The 21,879-nt window shown below is 35.7% G+C and overlaps 1 protein-coding gene across 3 annotated transcripts in view; it reads right to left on the bottom strand.

Moving 5' to 3' along the window:
• The window catches only part of CCDC191 (coiled-coil domain containing 191), a 90,157-nt gene that overhangs the window by 54,153 nt on the left and 14,125 nt on the right, over positions 1–21,879 (bottom strand). For all 3 annotated transcript variants that reach the window (XM_009238515.4, XM_054551494.2, XM_054551495.2), the window contains 3 exons: positions 15,926–16,104; positions 14,243–14,466; positions 10,933–11,086 (listed from right to left, as the gene is read on the bottom strand). In XM_009238515.4, the coding sequence (XP_009236790.3) occupies positions 10,933–11,086; positions 14,243–14,466; positions 15,926–16,104 (557 nt within the window). The remainder of the gene's footprint in view (positions 1–10,932; positions 11,087–14,242; positions 14,467–15,925; positions 16,105–21,879) is intronic.

The following is a 21,879-nucleotide window of genomic DNA, read 5'->3' as shown; positions in this document are numbered from 1 at the left end:
AAGTGTTCTGTGTCTGTTTACCAAATCCCTTTAAGAGATTCCTCTTGAATGACTTGGTAAAATATTCTATGTGTAGCTATCTCTAATTTTAACTTCAGGATTATTTCAAATGATGAAATAGTACAAACATAATCCATCTTGATAATAATAACACTATTAATAGTATCCTTTGATTTTGACAGTCCTTTTCTTTGTAAAGTTCAAAGCATCTTATATTATTTTTATTAATTTGTAAACCATCATTATAAAACAAAGATTGTAGATATTACTATGATTTACTTCACCAAGCTAAAACTTCAAGTAGAGAAAGGTTTAATGACTAAAATCACAAGTAAAGAGTTAGTGTTACACCTAAGGCTGAAACTGAAACATTCCAGCATCCTGATGACTCTAATCTATTAGGCAAAAACATCTCTCCTGAAAAAGAAAGGCACATTTTTTGCTGCTTTTATAGTGAAAGAAAACTGTATACATAACTTACAGTGGTAGAAAAGCATTGGTTAGGAACATATCTGAATGCAGGAGGGGAAATTTTGAGTTTATAAATTCTATAGTCAATATGTTTCTTGAAAAATACTTATGTTGAGACTTTGAGACCAAAATGATCAGTTTTAAAGGCCTATAATTCAGGTTCACCACACAGAAGCTAACAAGAGCAAAGTGACAAACCTGTATGGCAACTACTTTCTTGAAATTGACTTGCTATTGGTTTTTACCCTGCCTGCTCAAAAAAAGTAATCCCATTAAAATTTAAATTAAAAAAATAAAGTGTGAATCAAGAATAGCTGCTTAGTTATTCTTGATTCATAGCAAACATTATCCAGGTATACGGAGTCCCATAAATGTGTTCGAAGAAAATATCTGGGAAAGGAATATACTCAGTTCCATCTTCTCTGGAAAAAGATGCTAGTTCTGTTTTTATTTAGAAGGGTGGCATACTTCCACAGACCTGAACTATTTATTCTTTCTATTCCTCCCTCCCCCCAGCTTACTTCCTGATGTTCCCAGGCCTGCTTCTCCTCGTTACTTTTCTATACTTTGGAACTACAATAGTGCTCTATCCCTTTGCTTTTTAAAACAAGATGTATGATTTAAAACCACAACTGGGTTGTTCTGTTTAAGCCAGGAGAACTTAAGTTTTAACTAGCCAGGTAACTAGTCTGATTTCCCTCCATTTATTTCCTAGTTCATTTATTTTTGTACCATGTTTTTATTTCTGATAGATTTTCAAATATAGTCAGGCACTCTTTTCCTAACTTCCGTCATCTCTTTATCATAGTTGTGGTAATAATTAAGGCTTGATATAGGTAAATAAAATAAGAAAATCACTGAAGGAAGAACTGTTCCTAAGTACCTATCTATAATAATTTCTAAAATAAAATACTACCTGGTGAAATTTAGAAACTTTTAAAGTGAAATGGTGTCCTCCACACAAAATCTTCCACAATACATCATTTGGTTGTTAAGGATTCCACAGAAGAGAATGACAGCTCGCTCTGCTAAATTTATTACCTGCACTGGAGTTGCCCTCCTTCTGTTAGCCAGAAAAGCTCTTCCCTGAAGTGTAATCACACTACTGTCACTAGAAATGATTGACGTTAGGTGGAACAGCAATTTGCTATCTAATCTTCATTGTAATTCTAACCCTGTCACTAGAGATGCTTGTTCTAATTAATGAAGTGGGTAACTCATCAAAATTCCTCAGCTATTTCTCTTTTGTCAGAAAGCTCAGTGATAACTGCATCAAAATTCTCCGTCATGGAAAAATAAACAATGAATTGTTAAGAGGACAAAAGTGTCAACAAGTTTACAATTTTGCTGAATGGAACTAACTTTGGTGCAACTAATGGTCTAGGGGAGCTGGCAAAGGCTGGAATGTCAGGAAGAAAGCTACATTCTACACCCAGGCCCCTAAGTGACTCCTTGCTGTTCTCAGGCCAAAAGAAGAGAAACTCTATTGCTACAAAAGGGAGCAATCCCCAACTTCTCTTTTCCTTTGTGGGCTACTGTGGCTGGGCAGAAGACCCCACAGATGCTATGAAGTCCCTGGGAATTAGAGAGGTAGTTTTAAGTTGAAATGAGGAAGGAGAAAAAAATTAATAAAAAATGGGGATCCTTTCAACATAGTGTTAGAAGTTCTGGCCAGGGCAATCAGGCAGGAGAAGGAAATAAAGGGTATTCAATTAGGAAAAGAGGAAGTCAAATTGTCCCTGTTTGCAGATGACATGATTGTATATCTAGAAAACCCCATCATCTCAGCCTAAAATCTCCTTAAGCTGATAAGCAACTTCAGCAAAGTCTCAGGATACAAAATCAATGTGCAAAAATCACAAGCATTCTTATACACCAATAACAGACAAACAGAGAGCCAAATCATGAGTGAACTCCCATTCACAATTGCTTCAAAGAGAATAAAATACATAGGAATCCAACTTACAAGAGATGTGAAGGACCTCTTCAAGGAGAACTACAAACCACTGCTCAATGAAATAAAAGAGGATACAAACAAATGGAAGAACATTCCATGCTCATGGGTAGGAAGAATCAATATCGTGAAAATGGCCATACTGCCCAATGTAATTTATAGATTCAGTGCCATCCCCATCAAGCTACCAATGACTTTCTTCACAGAATTGGAAAAAACTACTTTAAAGTTCATATGGAACCAAAAAAAGAGCCCGCATCGCCAAGTCAATCCTAAGCCAAAAGAACAAAGCTGGAGGCATCATGCTACCTGACTTCAAACTATACTACAAGGCTACAGTAACCAAAACAGCATGGTACTGGTACCAAAACAGAGATATAGACCAATGGAACAGAACAGAGCCCTCAGAAATAATGCCACATATCTACAACTATCTGATCTTTGACAAACCTGACAAAAACAAGAAATGGGGAAAGGATTCCCTATTTAATAAATGGTGCTGGGAAAACTGGCTAGCCATATGTAGAAAGCTGAAACTGGATCCCTTCCTTACACCTTATACAAAAATTAATTCAAGATGGATTAAAGACTTACATGTTAGACCTAAAACCATAAAAACCCTAGAAGAAAACCTAGGCATTACCATTCAGGACATAGGCATGGGCAAGGACTTCATGTCTAAAACACCAAAAGCAATGGCAACAAAAGCCAAAATTGACAAATGGGATCTAATTAAACTAAAGAGCTTCTGCACAGCAAAAGAAACTACCATCAGAGTGAACAGGCAACCTACAGAATGGGAGAAAATTTTTGCAACCTACTTATCTGACAAAGGGCTAATATCCAGAATCTACAATGAACTCAAACAAATTTACAAGAAAAAAACAAACAACCACATCAACAAGTGGGCAAAGGATATGAACAGACACTTCTCAAAAGAAGACATTTATGCAGCCAACAGACACGTGAAAAAATGCTCATCATCACTGGCCACCAGAGAAATGCAAATCAAAACCACAATGAGATACCATCTCACACCAGTTAGAATGGCAATCATTAAAAAGTCAGGAAACAACAGGTGCTGGAGAGGATTTGGAGAAATAGGAACATTTTTACACTGTTGGTGGGACTGTAAACTAGTTCAACCATGTGGAAGTCAGTGTGGCGATTCCTCAGGGATCTAGAACTAGAAATACCATTTGACCCAGCCATCCCATTAATGGGTATATACCCGAAGGATTATAAATCATGCTGCTATAAAGACACATGCACACGTATGTTTATTGCGGCACTATTCACAATAGCAAAGACTTGGAACCAACCCAAATGTCCAACAATGATAGACTGGATTAAGAAAATGTGGCACATATACACCATGGAATACTATGCAGACATAAAAAATGATGAGTTCATGTCCTTTGTAGGGACATGGATGAAGCTGTAAACCATCATTCTCAGCAAACTATCTTAAGGACAAAAAACCAAACACCGCATGTTCTCACTCATAGGTGGGAATTGAACAGTGAGAACACATGGACACAGGAAGGGGAACATCACACACCAGGGCCTGTTGTGGGTGGGGGTGGGGGGAGGGATAGCATTAGGAGATATACCTATTGTTAAATGATGAGTTAATGGGTGCAGCACACCAACATGGCACATGTATACATATGTAACAAACCTGCACATTGTGCACATGTACCCTAAAACTTAAAGTATAATAAAAAAAATGGGGATCTTTGTCATGGCAAAATAAATCTCCAGTAGGAAGTGCAGTATTGAATTCTGCAATGGAAAAGCAATACCCCATGACCCATCCTATTCCTGATTTTCATAATTTTGCCCCAAAGAAAAGAGAGGAAATCATGGTAACCCTCAACTCCAACTACATATGCTCATAACTAATAGTATTAGAGAAAATACATTCAGTTCCCAGAACACAGTGCTAAGACCTGAACTTGCTGCCGGGTTCCATGGAAAAGCCTAGAGGCCTAAACTTTGACAACCACTGCCATGTGAAATGATACCCCGGCTATAGACAAAAAAACCACGTCTGTTATATCCTGGAAGACGTGATGCTCATTTTACTTCTCTATTAATTTTTTTTCTCCTTCCTCATTTCAACTTACAAAAAAAAAAAACAAAAAACAACCCTATCACTGTTCTAAAAGCAGAACCAAAGAATAAACCTTTACCCAACTTCAAAAATTATCAACATTCCGCCAATCTGATTTCATCTCTCCCCCCACCAACTTCTTTTCTGACGTATTTAAAAATCACAGATACCGCATATCGTATCATGTTATCCATAAATGTGTCAATATGTACCCGTTACATAAGGCCATTTTATAAGTTCTTAACTCTGCTAAAAAGTTTCAATTGATAATATTGCTGTAATTATCTAATAGTTACGCTGTTTCACTCTAGAAATAGAATTTCAAGAAGCAATTCCTTAGTCCCACCAAATAGTAAATGCTTAACCAATAAACTTCTCTGGGTTCTTTACAGAAGAATGACCACAATGCAGCCTATCACCTGAACACTCATGAGTTCTTGTGACCTCAAGTCTGGAGAAAAGGCAGACCTACGGCTCCCTATCACCACCTCTTTGCCTTCTTTCTTCATGTCCCTTAGAGACCTTCTTCCCCATCTCTACCAAAATCCCTGTTACCTGCCCACCCTTCATCCTTGGCCACACACATACACACAAACTATGCCAAGAACACATCTTACTTCAGAATATATCAGACAAATGCTTGATTCACCTCCAGGATACTGTGATAGTAAGACAATGACGTGATATCTTTCATTCCTCACCCACATGGCTCTCAAGATCCTTATAATATTCACCTGAAATGTCTAGTGTTTAGGGGGGAAATATTCTACTCTATACAATTTTAGGGAATGGGCTTCATTTATGCCAAAGTCTCTTTTTTCAATTTTTAAAAATCAAAATGTAACCAGTACTTTTTTAGAAAGACAAAAAAATAATATATTTAAAAATAGGGACCTCTGTAATAAAAAAGACTTCATGGAACTTTGAAGTGCAAAACACTAGCACAACATTTAGGTAAATTGGCCCTCACTGTCCCCTCTGTGAGAATGGGACATCTGGGTTACTTATAGGGTCAGGAAAGAAAGAACATAACAAACAATTTCTTTACCAAAACTGATAACATTTTAGATGGAAAATTTCTACAGAGTTGGCTACATAAAGTAAAATATAATAATGCTTTAAACCCCTCCCAAGACATATACCACACATTACCCTTGGCAATAAACCTAGAGGGGAGAGTTACATGAATCCCAGTAATCTTCGTATGTGTGCTGCCATTTCTCTTTTTCTGTTGTTTTATTTCTAAAGAGGCTTTTCCTTTATTTCCCTCCCCTAACATAAGAAAACATTGCTGAGAGGATGGTTGCTATGTGTCAGCTCAGAAATGGTTTTGCCTCAGTGGTGTGTGTGTAGGCAGTCCTGATAAAACTAAGATCTTTGGAAAGGAATCATGGTATATAAATGAGATATTTAACTACAGTTTTCGTCATTATGTCAGAGAAAAACTCCAGGCTTCTTTTCCATATATAGTAACCCTACATTTCCTTGGTTTAGTTTGAGGTGGACTTTTGGAAGGTGCTGTGCCACAAGCATAACTTTAATGATGATTTCTTTGGATCATTATTACTTTTTCTTTAACAGAAAAATCCAACCAAATAAGCAAACTAAAACCTTCCCCCAAGTAATTAAGATGTAGGTTAGTGTCACCCATATTTTATCTTTCTCTTCAGTTTTCACAAGCAGCAAAGATCACAGAGTTTCTAATCTTATTAAGAAAACCAAAATGTATTTCAGAATAGGATGAGAATTAAGAAGGCCATTTTCCAAATAGTGTAAGAGTTTCATAGTTAATCCTTTGTTGTTTCTGCTAATTAGCAGTGACACATGGATTGCTGAATCTCCCCCAAGAGATTTCACTGTAAGATCAAAGAGAAAATGGGATAGGCTGGAAGTAGAAAGCTTCTATACAAAAAAACAAATGTTTTTGACAAGACATGAAATGTGTAGAAAAGATGCATCAATAGTGCTGCATCTGAACTTGTGTTTTGATAAGAGAGCCTGCACTGTTTCTCTCAGTCTCCTATTAAATAATGTGGCCCAAATAAGATGTTAAGAGATACTCTGGGAGGAACAAATAAAATCCAGAATTAGGCCAGGCGCGGTGGCTCATGCCTGTAATCCCAATGCTTTGGGAGGCCAAGGTGGGCGGATCACAAGGTCAGGAGATTGAGAACAGCCTGGCCAACATGGTGAAACTCCGTCTCTACTAAAGATACAAAAAATTAGCTGGGCGTGGTGGCTTGTGCCTGTAATCCCAGCGACTCAGAGGCCGAGGCAGGAAAATTGCTTGAACCTAGGAGGTGGAGGTTGCAGTGTGCCAAGATTGTGCCATTGCACTCCAGCCTGGGTGACAGGGCAAGACTCTGTCTCAAAAAAAAAAAAAAAATTCCAGAATTAAAGCACAAACAATTACAAGAATTAAAGGAACCTAAACTATAGCAACTCCTAAAAACAGATTATTTAAAATCTTCCTGCAAATACTCTACACAGCTGTTTCTATAGGGTTTGTACCAGTGAAACATTCTGAGGGTACTGACAAGAGTTATCTAGTTGTCTAGTTATCAGTTATCTAGTCACTCCTGGCAAGGCAGCTAGGCATTTTTCTGTTTTCATCCTGTGGTCATACCTAGGCTGCTGAGTATCCAAGTTTCATTACTCAAGGCAGCTTTAGGCTCCTTTAGAGCTGAACGTTAACTGGGACCAAGATAATGAGCCCAGAAGGCTTGCCTATGCCTGTGGCCTTTACTGGAGCACTGTCCTATCTACAACCAAGTCTATGTAAGAGCCCGAGGAGGCTGGTAGATGTATTTTTACCACGTTATCTCCATATATGCTGGGGAAAATCTAGAGATCTACTAACCATATTACAAATGAATAACATAATTACACTGAAAAGGGAGGGGAAGAAAAGAACTCACCTAAGTAACTTTGGAAAACAATATTTTGACTGAATACTATAAAGCTAAAACCAAAAATAACTGTAAAATATTTTGCTTTAGTGAATTTATTCCCATTGTGGTATGGGTTAGCAATTCTAAAACTTTTTTTTTTTTTTTTTTTTTTTTTAATTGAGACGGAGTCTCGCTCTGTCGCCCAGGCTGGAGTGCAGTGGCGTGATCTCGGCTCACTGCAAGCTCCGCCTCCTGGGTTCACGCCATTCTCCTGCCTCAGCCTCCTGAGTAGTTGGGACTACAGGCGCCTACCACCACGCCTGGCCAATTTTTTGTATTTTTAGTAGAGATGGGGTTTCACCGTGTTAGCCAAGATGGTCTCGATCTCTTGACCTTGTGATCCGCCTGCTTCGGCCTCTCAAAGTGCTGGAATTACAGGGTTGAGCCACCGTGCCCAGCCTCTAAAACTATTTTTATAGTGTACTAGGATTACCCTAACAAGTAAATATAATAGAGATAATGAGAGCCAGGTTTCTCAGTGTCAGAGAAAGAAGTTACAAGTGAGCGAGATGGAAAGACTACACTGAAACCTGTGGTGCTGGATTATCCTTGACAATATTATTATAAATTCACAGTTATTTTATATATATTTATATATACATATATATGTAGATTCATAGATACAGAAGTCAGTTACAAATAAGGAAAGGGAGAAGAATAACATGACCCTTGTGTTGCTGAACTCATGGATTTTAATATATATAACAGACAGACACAGAAATAAATATAATGTGTGTGTATATGTATGTTAGTATACATACATACATACACACATATATCTATGTATATATCTATATATATTTTAGCTCTGTCTGCTGAGAAGGCCCAGAAAAAAAGGACACTCCAGTAGCAGTGAACACACTTAGTGCCTAGATCTTAGTTTCCAAAGACCGTTTTTCCAACAAAAGGAATCAAAGTTCCATGTAGAAGTGGTTGATTCTAGGGTGAGGGCAGGTAAAACACAAGATAAGCATAAAGTATCTTGTGGTGCCAACAAAAAAGGAAGTGTCCAAAATAGGATGGAAGCATGTTGAAAGAACAAAGGAGCCAACTTGATAGGTTTCCCAATAGACAATGTTGAAACAATCTGACTAACCAAGTAAACAACAATAATATTAGATTATGACTCATAGAGTAAAATAAATATCAATGAGCTCATACTGAATAAAATAAACAATTGCATAAATGAATGAATACATAAATACACACATACATACATATACACATAGCTGAAGGAGAAGGGACTGTTTTCCTTCTAGAAGAATTTCAATTAAGTATAGAAGAAATGAGGGAAATGCAAAATCACCATTAGACAAATACAACATTAAAAATTGTTGCAGGCAAGAGCCACCAATGGATGTTAACCTTAATGGGTGACAGTTTACAGAGAAACAAAATATTTTTATAGCTTCACAGTATCTCCTGAAAGACAAGGAGAAGGAAAAATAGCAACTCTACAATGGAGAAACTCAGCACACACCCTTAACCAAGTGATCGAAGTTAACATCAGTAATTATGTCCTCCTTGTTAGGATATACAGAGAAGGGCACAGTATCACATCTTATAGCATTCTTACCAAAAACGCATAACCTTAAGCAAGGGGGAGAAAACATTAAAAAAATCCGAAACGAGAGACAATTCTACAAAATACCTGACCAGTTCTTTTCAGAAATGGCAAGATCATAAAAGACAAGGAAAGACTAAAGAAATGTCAGAGACTGGAGGGGACTAAGGAGATGTAATAAATAAATGCAGTGTGAAATTATGGATTGAGTCCTGGAACAGAGAAAGAACACTAGTGGAAAAACTGGTGATATTCTCATAGGGTCTATGGTTTAGTTAATGGTATTTAATGGCAGCACACCAATGCTAATTTCCTAGTTTTGATAATTATACTATGCTTATGTAAAATGTTAACATTGGGAAAAGTTGGGTGAAGGTTATTCAGAAACTCTGCACTATTTTTGCAGCTTTTCCATGTCAAATATTTTAAAACTAAGTAATCTGTTTTAGATGGGCCACTAATTTTGTAAAACTCTGCATATGTGTCGAACATTCATATTTGGCAGTTCCATCTAAAATATATATGATTGTACAGTGGACTTCAATATAATTTAAACATTTTTTAGAAAACATCTTATTTGTCTCTAATTTGTTGGGAAATATATCATGGTATTTTTTTCCTTATGTCTTCTCAAGGTGACTCCCTGAATACTCATTTCTCTTCTTATTTTCTCTTTGAAATCTGAACTGTTATTATATAGGAGGAATACTAATTCCATCTATCTCATGAAGAATGCAGAATCTAAGTCTTTGCTAACTTTTCTCAAAATGTTAACTCCAAGTCTTACATTTCTCCCTACCACATTTCCTTCTGTTTTCCTGAAGCCAAAACTCTGACCAAATTTTTGTTGGTTAATAACTGAGTAATTACAGCCTCTTATCAGTTCAAAATATCACCATCAAATATGTCTATCGTTTTTAAAAAATCACTTTGACTACTTTACTTTTTCCTTCATATCTTTGTTATCCGTATCATATTCAAACTCCTGTTATTGATTTCCAGGACCTTTGTAAGTCTATCCCTACATTTACCAAGCTCCCTCAGTATCTTCCTAACATTCTCTTTTCTCTTGCTAAATCCATTCATTCACGTATTTATTCAATTAACTTTCTCTGAATTTCAGCAATGCCTAAGGCCCTGGGGTGGGTGTTGTAGGATATGTAAAATATACATATTTATCTTTTCTCATCTAACCCTCTCATTTACAAATCTGCCCAGTCAGTCCTTTTACCTGAAATGTTATAATCCCGAAATTCATACTTTTATCAATCCCACTTTATTGAAGAAAACTGCTTAAGTAACCTGAAGAGGATATTCACTTTTACATTAAAAATCAGCAAGTCATTTTTACAAAAAAGATAAAGTGAAAGAAAGGAAGAAAAGGCAAAATAAAATATAGACCATTAAAAAGAAAAGCACAGGTATAAGTGTATCATTGCTTTAGGATCAGAGCTACTAAAAGGCAAGTAACCAGTTCTTGTATCTTCTGAATAATCCAGAACACAATGGTCCTTACAACTGTCAAAGTGGAAGCCAAGATTTCAAAAACTTTCAGAGAGCTACCTTAGTTTAAGGTTAATAATAGTTAAATGCTATTCTGAAGAGGTAATTTAGGAAGAAGTCCACAATTTACCCCCCTCACCCCAGTAATTTCCCAGGATCCCACCACAGTATACAAAGAATAGCCTCAGAACAGGGGATTTGTGTACTGCCCTGTGTACCAGGTCAGCTGGGCACAAAGAACAAATGGCGTGGGCAGTTTTGGTATTTGTGATGAGGTTCAACTGGACTTAGTTTTTATTTTACCCCATCTCTGATGGAGCTCTTTGTCATTTATACTACAGAATGCTGAGTAAAGAGACATTGCAATTCCCACCTGTTGATTTTCTTCGAAAGTTTGGATTAATACTTCTTTCAATTTCCTTTTTCTTTCTTTCGCCATTTTTTCCTCATCCAGAAGAATGTGAGTACTTTGAAACATGACTTTTTCTGAACTATTTTGAGAATTCTCTTCTTGCCTTTTCTTCTCTCTATTAATAACAATTTAAAAATACGTGTATATTTACAATAGATTTAACAATGAGCAATTACAACCTACTGTAGCAGAATAAACACTGAATTCTCCTTCGGAATACACATATTTTTAGATCTGGCTCTAAAACTACATAGTAGGGTAATTTTTCTGGAGACTTATTTTATTCCTTTATAAAATACAAATTAAATGAAATAAAATTGTATAAAATACAGATTAAATGAAATAAAATTGTTATAAAGTACTTTGAAAAGTAGAAAGTCTTATAGATACTTTAGTATTTTTATTGAGTTGAACACTGAGCCATACTTTGATCAAAATTTGAGAGTTAACAACTACAAGATAGTCTCTAATATAGACATAAATTATCTCCCATATAACGAGAAAAAAAGGATTCTCAAGAAAGGAATGAGATTCTTACTAAAAGGCCTCTTATAAGGTTACTAGAAAGAGGAATAACAAAAGAATCAGGTGTTATTGAATAAGGAGGGAATGGAATCTAGAATAATTTTAAAATAGCTGAAAAGAGAAAAAATAGAACTTAAAAAGGAAAAGGCCTTTAGGCAAGTAACCAGAATTATTTTAGTAACTTTGTTGCTCATCTTTCTGAGCATCCTCTTTTTTGCCCACCTATCTATTCTTCCTCATCCAGGCCATCCCTCTTCCGTTCACCAATTCAAACAAGCTCATAGCTATGGCCTTCTTACTGTAGTGCATTTAACTGCACAGGTATATGTACGTGTATAAAGTATATATTATTAATGAGGTGGTAAACATAGCATTTAGTCAGGAATCAGAATTCATGAGCTCTGGCCACAAACCAGCTAGTCACCTGATCTTTCTTGAACTTTTACTTCACAGTTGTGAAAACTAAAATGGAGAAAGATGCCAGAATACCCTACCCCTTCCCTCATTCATTCTCATATATGATACAGAGGGTTCATAGTGTTATGTTGTATTATTGGTGATGTTAACCTTCATCACTTGGTTAAGGTGGCTTCTTCAGTATAGAGTTATTATTTTTCCCTTTGAAATTAATAAGCATCTTGAAAGAGATAACTTTAAAACTAGGCAATGAGGCAGATTTAAGATAGCTTACAAATAGGTTTAAGAGGCCTATCAACAATAAAAATGTTATTGACTTTTTCCAAACTATGAATGTCATAACAATGTTATATTACATGGTTATAGACAGGTGATAGTGATTGTCAAAGAAATACAGTTCTAATACCATGAATCTGATTTTTAAAAATAACATTAGAATATATATGTTTTAAAAGAAATATCTGCTCATTGTGAAAAACTGGAGAAGTATAAAAGCCATCCATATTTCTTTTTTTTTTTTTTCTGTTTGCGATGGAGTCTCACTCACTCTGTCACTCAGGCTGGAGTGCAGTGGCATGATCTCGGCTCACTGCAACCTCTGCCTCCTGGGTTCAGGCGATTCTCCTGCCTCAGCCTCCCGAGTAGCTGGGGTTACAGGTGTGTGCCACCATGCCCATAAAAGCCATCCATATTTCTACCCAGAAAAACAGTCAGTCCTGTTTCATTGTACAGCCATGACTTAGCAATTTCTCCAATATTTACGAAAGTCTGTTATTATAAATAATGTTGTTTAAATTATCTTTCTGCACAAATCTTTGTCTGGATTTCTGATAATTTTCTTAGGGCAGTTTTCCTAAGGCTGTAATTCCTAGGTCAAGGGATAATACTATTTTATGGCTGTTGTTGTTTATTGCCAAATTGCTTTCTGGAAAGTTTAAATCAGTTCATCCACCTAGAAGTAGAACATATTACCGATCTCACTGTAACCATGGATAAGATCTTAACTTTTAAAATAAATGACTGGTCAGTGAACATTTGTTGAGTGCCCACTGTGAGCAGAGCATCCTACTACCATTAAACGTTACTTGTTTTCACAATTTATTTTAGGTCAACCTAGTTTTTCCAGGGCTTGGGAGCAATATGAAAAGCAAGGCTGACCGTAGAAAGAACTCACTAAAACACCAGTGATTGCTTTCTGAAAGGAATGGCATCTGGAGGAAGCCTCCGCCTGGCACTTGAAGAAGTAAAGCACATGTCCACTGCTGAGCTGTTTTAAACTGGGTAGAATAAGAGCAATCAAGAACACAGGGGGGAAAGCTGTGTAGGCTGATGGGGGTGGAAGGGATTATCTAATAGGTCTTTGTGGCCTCTCAGTTTGAGTAGTCAGACACTTCAGTCATGTTGTTCCAAGGCTTTTGCAGTTCCTGCATCAGTGCTGTTTCTCAGAATAAATACATTAGTTATTTCACTTATGAAGCTCATTTTCTGCATGAGGATGGATAATAGTACTACATCCTGTGAGGACTATTTTTCTCTTCCTCTTATGTCAGATATTCTTTTTCTTTATCAGTGGTAGTAAGGCAGTGGTGACTTTCCATATTATTATCAGAAAATAAGACACACAATTCACAACAGGATAAGACACAATTACTGAACATGTTCAACCTTAAAAATATTATCTAACCAAAGAAATGCAAACTAATCAATATAATACCATTAAAAGTGTAAACATATTGAAAATGATGATACTCCCCAAGGCTGAGAAGAATATGATAAACTGGCCTGCTGCTGATGATACAGTAAACAAGTACAACCCATTTTGAAAGCAATTTGGCAATGTTTCAAGAGTCAGAAAAAGACCTGTGTCATTTAACTCAGAAATTATGCTCCTAAGAATTTATTATAAGAATATAATTCAAAAGAGTGAAAAAACTCTATGCTTAAAGATGCTCATTGCAATCTTATAATGGTGAAAAATCCAAAATAGCTGAAACGTTTACCAGTATGGGGAGGTGGTCATTACATAAATTATGGTATAGGAACTCAATGGAGTAATATACACACCCCAGGACTCCAGGCAATGTGTTAATTACAACAAGCAGAATTAAAAATTAAATGTACTTTATGGTTATAATTAAGTATGGAAAGGGACTATGTCAGGAGGAACATGGAAATATGAAATTAGTTAATTTGTTAAGATGGTGGATATTGAGTGATTTCTCTTTTATGTTTTGTTATTGCAATGTTTGTGCACTTTAAAAACTTCAGAGCATTTCTAAAATGACTGCTTAAACAGAGAAACCCCACAGTGCTTATCCCACTGGCTTACATTTTCCATGCTTCTTTCACAGTGCGTCTCCTCTCAATTATCTCCCTCCGCAGCTTCACCATCTCCCTTTGAATCTCCTCTTCCTCTTTCTTGGCCTCCAGAGCCTTCCTTTTCTTCTCTTCTTGCACCAGACACTGAGCCTCCAAGAAGGCTGATTTTTTCAGGGTCTTTTCTATTCTCTGGTACTCCAGTTCTTTCTCACGTCTTAAGCGATTTTCTTTTACCTTAAAGCAAATACAATAAAGATGAAGTGTGGACTTTCAAGTAGAAAGGGATATGAAAACCCTTAAAATACATTTTGAAGTTCAGAATACAACCAGTTTGAAATATTCTGGCCCAGAACTCCACTGTTTATTGGTAGGAAAGGAGGAATTCATCTGTTTACTGGGTAAAGACCAATATAACATTTTAGATGAAGTCAGATGAAGATGACTCAAATAATCTGAGAATGATCCACATCACAGAAAAGTTGAGAATCTAATGAGTCAGACCCCAAGTTCTGGATTCTCATTTAGTAATGATTTCTCACTTGTAAGATTGTCCAAGGTGTACATTACCGCTTTCATTATACTTAGGTCATGTCTGCATTCTAATTTAAGAAAGAACAGAACTTTTTTGGAAGCCACGCTGTGAATGATAGAGCAGTGATTTATTGCCTTTAGGAACACCACAACCCTTTATTCATTTCTATTATTATTATGTAAATACAGCAGTGATTCTGGATCATATTTGGCAATCAAAAACATGAAAAAGCACATTCATTTTTTCCAAACCTATTCATCCTTTAGAGGGCTTGAGTAGCTATGAATTAAGGAAAGGTCTTTTCCTTCCTGCTTCACCTAACTTTACCCTTATCTTACTCTTTAGTTGTGATAAGTCTTCTGATAAGACAGACAATGACTATATAGCTTATTGAACCTTCTCTCCTCCCTTTTGTCATAAATCCAAACTAGAATCATACTTCTACCCATTTCTCTAACATCCCCAGTGCTGATTACATATACCTTAATTGAATAATTAAAAGCAGTTATTTTCAAATTTGGCAATCAGAAATTTAGTGTTATACAAAGATGGCACACACACGTACAGATATTAATTCCGGTTCAGTTTTAGTTCTGGATTCCCTGGCACTCCTTTACAAAGTGTTGAGACACCAGTCTTTTTTGCAAGAACCTACTATTCCCTTTGGAGAAAAGAAAGTTCTCACATGCTTTTCTAATTCAAAACAGCTGAACTTGATTCAATTCAGATCTGTCTTCCATTTTAAATTATAATAAAAAATGAGTGAATTTCAGTTGTCTGGAAAAGAATTATCCTGTAACATTCTCAAAAATATTAATAATATTAATGTTACAATTTGAAAACCAAACTCAAGCACACACAATCTACGTGTTTATAATAGGAAGTACCACATTTAAACTAATAAGGTTTATCTCAATACTCTTGGTCAAAATCAATTATTCTTTTTTTTTTGGCTATTTCTTAAATAAATTGTTTCCTACCCTCAGTTTATGAGAATTATTTTTCTTCTGAAGTTCTTATATTTTATTTTTATTCTCCCTAACCAAACCACAGATGGCACCCTTTTTCATAATAAAGCCTATGTCTTTATTTAAGCTTATTAAATGTGTTACACAAAGACTGCTTCCTGTTATCCATTTTAATTTTGTTTTTCCCTCCCACCTGCTTATGTCTCATCTCCATGGTAAGACGAGGATCCTTCTGCTGCTTCTTGTCTTGGTTTTCCTTCCTTCCAAGATCTTCCATCATTGCAGAATCTACCACATTTTTATGGAGCAGATGGTCTATAAATTTTTGAACGGTGGTACTTTCCTCTTCTTCCTCCAAATAGCCACATAAATCTGGGGGAAACAGAACAACAAAAAAGAGAAATTTTTTAAAAAATTAATTTTAGTATTATATTCATATTTACATAAAGAATCCTAGTACAATAAAAATACAAAACTGCGAGTGTTCAATAAATAGTAACTGATAATGGCAACTGATTGACTATAGCCCTCAGCAATTACCTTCAACTAAGAGTTAAAAAGCTCCACTTACCAAGAATTGCCCTCACCCAAGTCACTAAAGAGTCCTTCACTGCCAAATCTAAAAGATTTCAATCTAAACGACCTTGAGAACTTCAATCTAAACAATCTTAAGAGCTCTACTGCTTAAAAAAAAAAAAAAGAAAGAAAGAAAAAAGCTTTATTGTGGTATAACTGACATACAATAAACTGCAAATATTTAAAGTTTACGATTTTGACATATGCATATGCTATGTCAAAAGTTTACGATTTTGACATATGCATATGCTAGTAAAACCATCACCACAGTCAAGATAATGAACATATCCATCAGCTCCAAAAGGGTCCTCATGCTGATTTGTAACCTCTTCCTTTCAGTCCTCCCCTTGCCCTCCACTGTGCTCCAAGTAAGCACAGACCTGCTGCCACTATATATTAGTTTTCATTTTCCAGAATTTTATATAAATTAAATCATACACTTATATACATTGTATTTTTTCTGACCTAGCTTCTTTCGCTCAGCACAATTCTTTTGAGATTCATTCATGTTGTGTGTATCAATAGTTTCTCACTTTCTATTGCTGAGCAGTATTCCACCATATGAATACACCACAATTTGTTTATTCATTCATTTGTTGATAGACATTTGAATTGTTTCTAGGTTTTGGCTATTGCAAATAAAGGTGTTATGAACATCTGTGTACAGTCATCCCTCCATATCTCTGGGGGATTGGTTCCAGGACCTCCCGAGAATACCAAAATCCAAAGATGTTCAAAAATCCGTGATATCAAATGGTGTTTGCATTTGCATATAAACTATATCCATCCTTATACTCTAGATCATCTCTAGATTACTTATGATACCCAATACAATGTAAATGCTATGTTAATACTTGTTTTATGTATTGTTTAGGGAATAATGACAAGAAAAAAGCTGTACATGTACAGTACAGATGGAATTATTTTTTCCCAAATATTTTTCATCCACGGTTGGTTGAGTCCACAAATGTAGAACCCACAAAACATAGGCTTTCTTTTCTGTTGGGAAAATGTGTAGGAGTGGAACGATTGGATCATATTATAGCTAAATGCTTACCTTTTCAAGAAACTACCACACTGTTGTCCAAAGTGGTTACACAACTTTACATTCCCACCAGCAGTGTAGAAGTATTCCAATTTCTCCACATCCTTACTAATACTCAGTATGGTCAGTCTTTCAAATTTAAGCCATTTTAAGATATGTAGAGGTAACTCATTGTAGTTTTAATTTTACTTTTCTAATGACTAATGTTACTGAACATCTTCCTTGATTATGTTTTGTAGTTGTTCCAAAGATTATTGATAGTGGGGTAATGAAGTCTCTAACTACAGTCATGTGTCAAATAACAACACTTCCATCAACAATGGACTGCGTATATGAAGGTGGCCCCATAAGATTATAATGGAGCTGAAAAACTATTGCCTAGTGATGTTGTAGCCATCGTAATGTCAGAACACAATGCATTACTCATGTGTTTGTGGTGATGCTGGTATAAACAAAACAACTACACTAACAGTCGTATAAAAGTATAGCACATGTACCACATTTTCTTTATCCAGTTTATCACTGATGGGCACTTGGGTTGATTCCATGTCTTTGCTATTGTGAAGAGTGTGTGCTGCAGTGAACATACACCTGCATGTATCTTTATAATAGAATGATTTCTATTCCTTTGGGTATATACCCAGTAATGGTATTGCTGGGCCAAATGGTATTTCTGCTTCTAGATCTTTGAGGAATACTATGCAGCCATAAAACGAATGAGATCATGTCCTTTGCAGAGATAGGATGGAGCTGGATGCCATTATCCTCAGCAAATTAATGCAGGAACAGAAAACCAAACACTGCATGTTCTCACTTATAAGTGGGAGCTGAATGATGAGAACACATGGACACGTTGGGAAGAAGAACACACACAGGCCTGTCATGGGTGGCAGGGGGAGGAAGAGCATCAGGAAGAATAGGCTGCTGGGCGTAATACCTAGGTGATGGGTTGATCTGTGTAGCAAACCACCATGGCACATGTCTACCTATATAACAAACCTGTACATCCTGCACATGTACCCTGGACTTAAAATAAAAGTTAAAATAAAATAAAGCACCCTCAAAAAATCTTAAGAATACTACACAAAAAAAGTATAGCACTTACAATTATATACAATACATAATACTTGATAATGATAATAACAACTATGTTACTGGTTTATGTATATACTATACTTTTATCATTATCTTAGAGTCTATTCCTACTTATTAGAAAAAAAAATTGGGCTGGGCACAGTGGCTCACACCTGTAATCCCACCACTTTGAGAGGCTGAAATGGGAGGATTGCTTGAGCCCAGGAGTTCGAGACCAGCCTGAGAAGCAAAGCAAGACCCTGTCTCTATTAAAAGAGGAAAAAAAAAATTAGCTGGGTGTGGTGGCACACACCTGTAGTTTCAGCTACTAGGGAGGCTGAGGCTGGAGGATTTCTTGAACCCAGGAGTTCAAGGCTGCAGTGAGCTATGATCACCACTGCACAACAGAGGGAGATCTTGTCTTAAAACAAAACAAAACAAAAAAGGTTAAATGTAAAATAGCCTCAGGCAGGTCTTTTGGGCATATCCAGATGAGGGTAATATTATCACAGGAGATGACAGCTGTATGTGTGTTATTGCCCCTGAAGACCTTCTAGTGAGATAAGATGTGGAGAAGATAGTGACATTGATGATCCTGGCCCTGTGTAGGCCTAGGCTAATGTGTGTGTTTGTGTCTTAGTTTTTTAACAAGAAAAAAAAATTAAAATTTCAGAAATAGAAAAAAGTATATAGAATATAAAAAAATTTTGAGTGTTTGTTTTGACCTAAGTGTTACGAAAGAGTCAAAATGTTAGAAAAAATTCAAAATTTATTAAAAAAAAAAAGTTATAGTAAGTTAAGGTCAATTTATTATTGAAGAAAGAAAAATATGTTTTTATAAATTCAGTGTACCCTAAGTATACAGTGTTTTAAGTCTACAGTAGCGTATTTTAATATCCTAGGGCTTCACATTTACTCACAACTCGCTCACTGACTAACCCAGAGCAGCTTCCTGCTCTGCAAACTCCATTCATGGTATACTCTGTACAGGTGTCCCATTTTTTACCTTTTATATACTGCATATTTACTGTACCTTTTTTTGGTTGGATATGTTTAGACACCCAAATACTTACCATTGTGTTCCATTGCCTGTAGTATTAAGTAGCATGCAGTACAGGTTTGTGGCCTAGGAGCAATAGTCTATCTCACATAGCTTAGGTGTGTAGTAGGCTCTACCATCCAGGTTTGTGTAAGTACACTCTATAATGTTCACACAATGACAAAATCACCTAATGATGCATTTCGCAGGACTCGTCCTCTTCATTAAGCAACACACGACTATATTATTGTTGAATTCTATTTCTCTCTTCAATTTTGTCAATTTTTGCTTCATCTACCTGGGGACTCTTTTGTCAGGTATATATATATTTATAGTTGTTATGTTTTTCTGATGGATTGACTCTTTTATCATTAGAAAATGCACTTTTTGTTTCTAGTAACAATTTTTTCTTTAAAGTTTATTTTTGGGAAAATTAAAAATCAAAGAAAAAAATAAAAATAAAAAGTCTTTTTTTAATATTAACATAGTAACTGTAGCTCTCTTTTGGTTACTATTTGCATGGTGTATCTTTTTCCATCCTTTTCCTTTCAACCTATTTGTACTTTAAATTGAACATATGTCTCTCGTGGATAGCATATAGATTTTTAATCCATTCTGCCAATCTCTGCATTTGGACTGGAGTGTTTAATTAAATGCATTTATATTTAATGTAATTCCTGATAAAGCTTACACTTATCATTTTGGTATTTGTTTTCTACATGTCTTATGTAAATGGCCTTTATCAAGTTGAAGAATTTCTCTTGCATTACTAGCTTGCTGAGAAGTGTTTTTCAGGAATGTATGTTAGATTTTGTTAAGTGCTTTTTCTGTGTCTATTGAGATAATATGTTAATTAATATTTTTGGTAAATATCCTTTTTAATGGTTACATAAATATTTGTTCAATATTTCAATTAAAACAAAAAACTCTACCAGCATACGATGATTGAGGCCTGGCATGATACTAGATGATATCAACCAATCTAAGTAAAGGGACATAATTAGATCTATTAGTACTATATCAAAAGAAGTAATAGTTTCATTAGAGTCCATATATTTGCTTCAGAACAAATATGAAGTACTGAAGTACCACACTTTAATAATGACATTAATAAACTAGAAAATATCCAGAAGGCAGCAACGAGGATGATAAGACCTAGAAACCATGTGGTATAAAAAAATTGTTGAGAGTACTGGTGCTATTTAATCTGGAAACATAGAACTATATGAGTGGTCAAATATGGTAACAACTCCTACAAAAAATTAAACGTTCTTGAGAAAGAACATGTTATTTTTGTTGTACCATAGGGTAAAACGTTACTGAAGACAAAATCTTAATTCTCCTAACTAAGGGAAACTTCTATGAGGATTAGAGCCTCACAGCGGTTGAATGGGCTCCTCCCAAAGTGCAGGCTCCCAATCCCGGGAGGTGTTCAGGCAGAGGATACATCACTACAAGTTAGGGACACTGTAGAATGATCTCTATCTGGGTTGGGGAGGAGGGTAGATCACACTACCTAGTCTTGAAGGATTCTTCTAATTTTACAAGCTGATAGTTTTGTGATCCTCAAGCTGGGGATTATGCAGAGTCCTAAACGAGAATGATGTCAGGTGAATTCACCAAGGGTATCTGAGTCATGTATGGGGAGCTGCCCCACCGTTACCATGACTATCCCTATGTTCAGGGAAAAAATACTCAGACCCTTGAGTATATTAGATAAACCCTTACACGTCAGCCATCTAACTTGTCTGACACTGGCTCTGTGCACAGTAGTGGTTTTTCTCTCCTCTGGAAAAAAAAAAACTAGAAAAGTAATAACCTCCCTTATAAGTAATAACTAACAGATAAATAAGAAGCACTTTATAAATATAAAAATGACATATGAGTACTTAAATGTAGTCTGCATCAAATGCCAATGATATATGAGGAAGAGGCACTCTGAAACAGCATTAATTGCTATTCTAATCATAAGCAGAATTATAAATACAGTTGGCCCTCCCTATCTGCAGATGCCACATTCTTGGATTCAACCAACTATAGTTCAAAAATATTTGAAAAAAAATTGCAAATAACAATACAACAATAAAAAATAATAAACATTTTAAAATACAGTATAACAACTATTTACATAGAATTTATACTATATTAGGTGTTGTAAGTGGTCTAGAGATGATTTAAAGTATGCGAGAGGATATCCACAGGACTAGAGCATCTGAGGAGTTTGGTATCTGCGGGGGCCAGGGGGTCCTGGAACTAATTCCTCACAGTTAGTTAGGGATAACTGTAATAGAATATTTTAATTTTTAAAAACACCATGAATTTACTGAAGATATAGCATAAGAAATTTACATTTAACCATGATAAATTAAAACCAATAATAAAAACTAAACAAAACACAGAAAAGTTAAATATG

This window comes from Pongo abelii, chromosome 2, assembly GCF_028885655.2.
Source record: "Pongo abelii isolate AG06213 chromosome 2, NHGRI_mPonAbe1-v2.0_pri, whole genome shotgun sequence".
NCBI classification, from domain to species: domain Eukaryota; kingdom Metazoa; phylum Chordata; class Mammalia; order Primates; family Hominidae; genus Pongo; species Pongo abelii.
The sequence above is the reverse complement of the archived record's forward strand: the minus strand, read 5'-3'. Positions and strand labels throughout refer to the sequence as shown.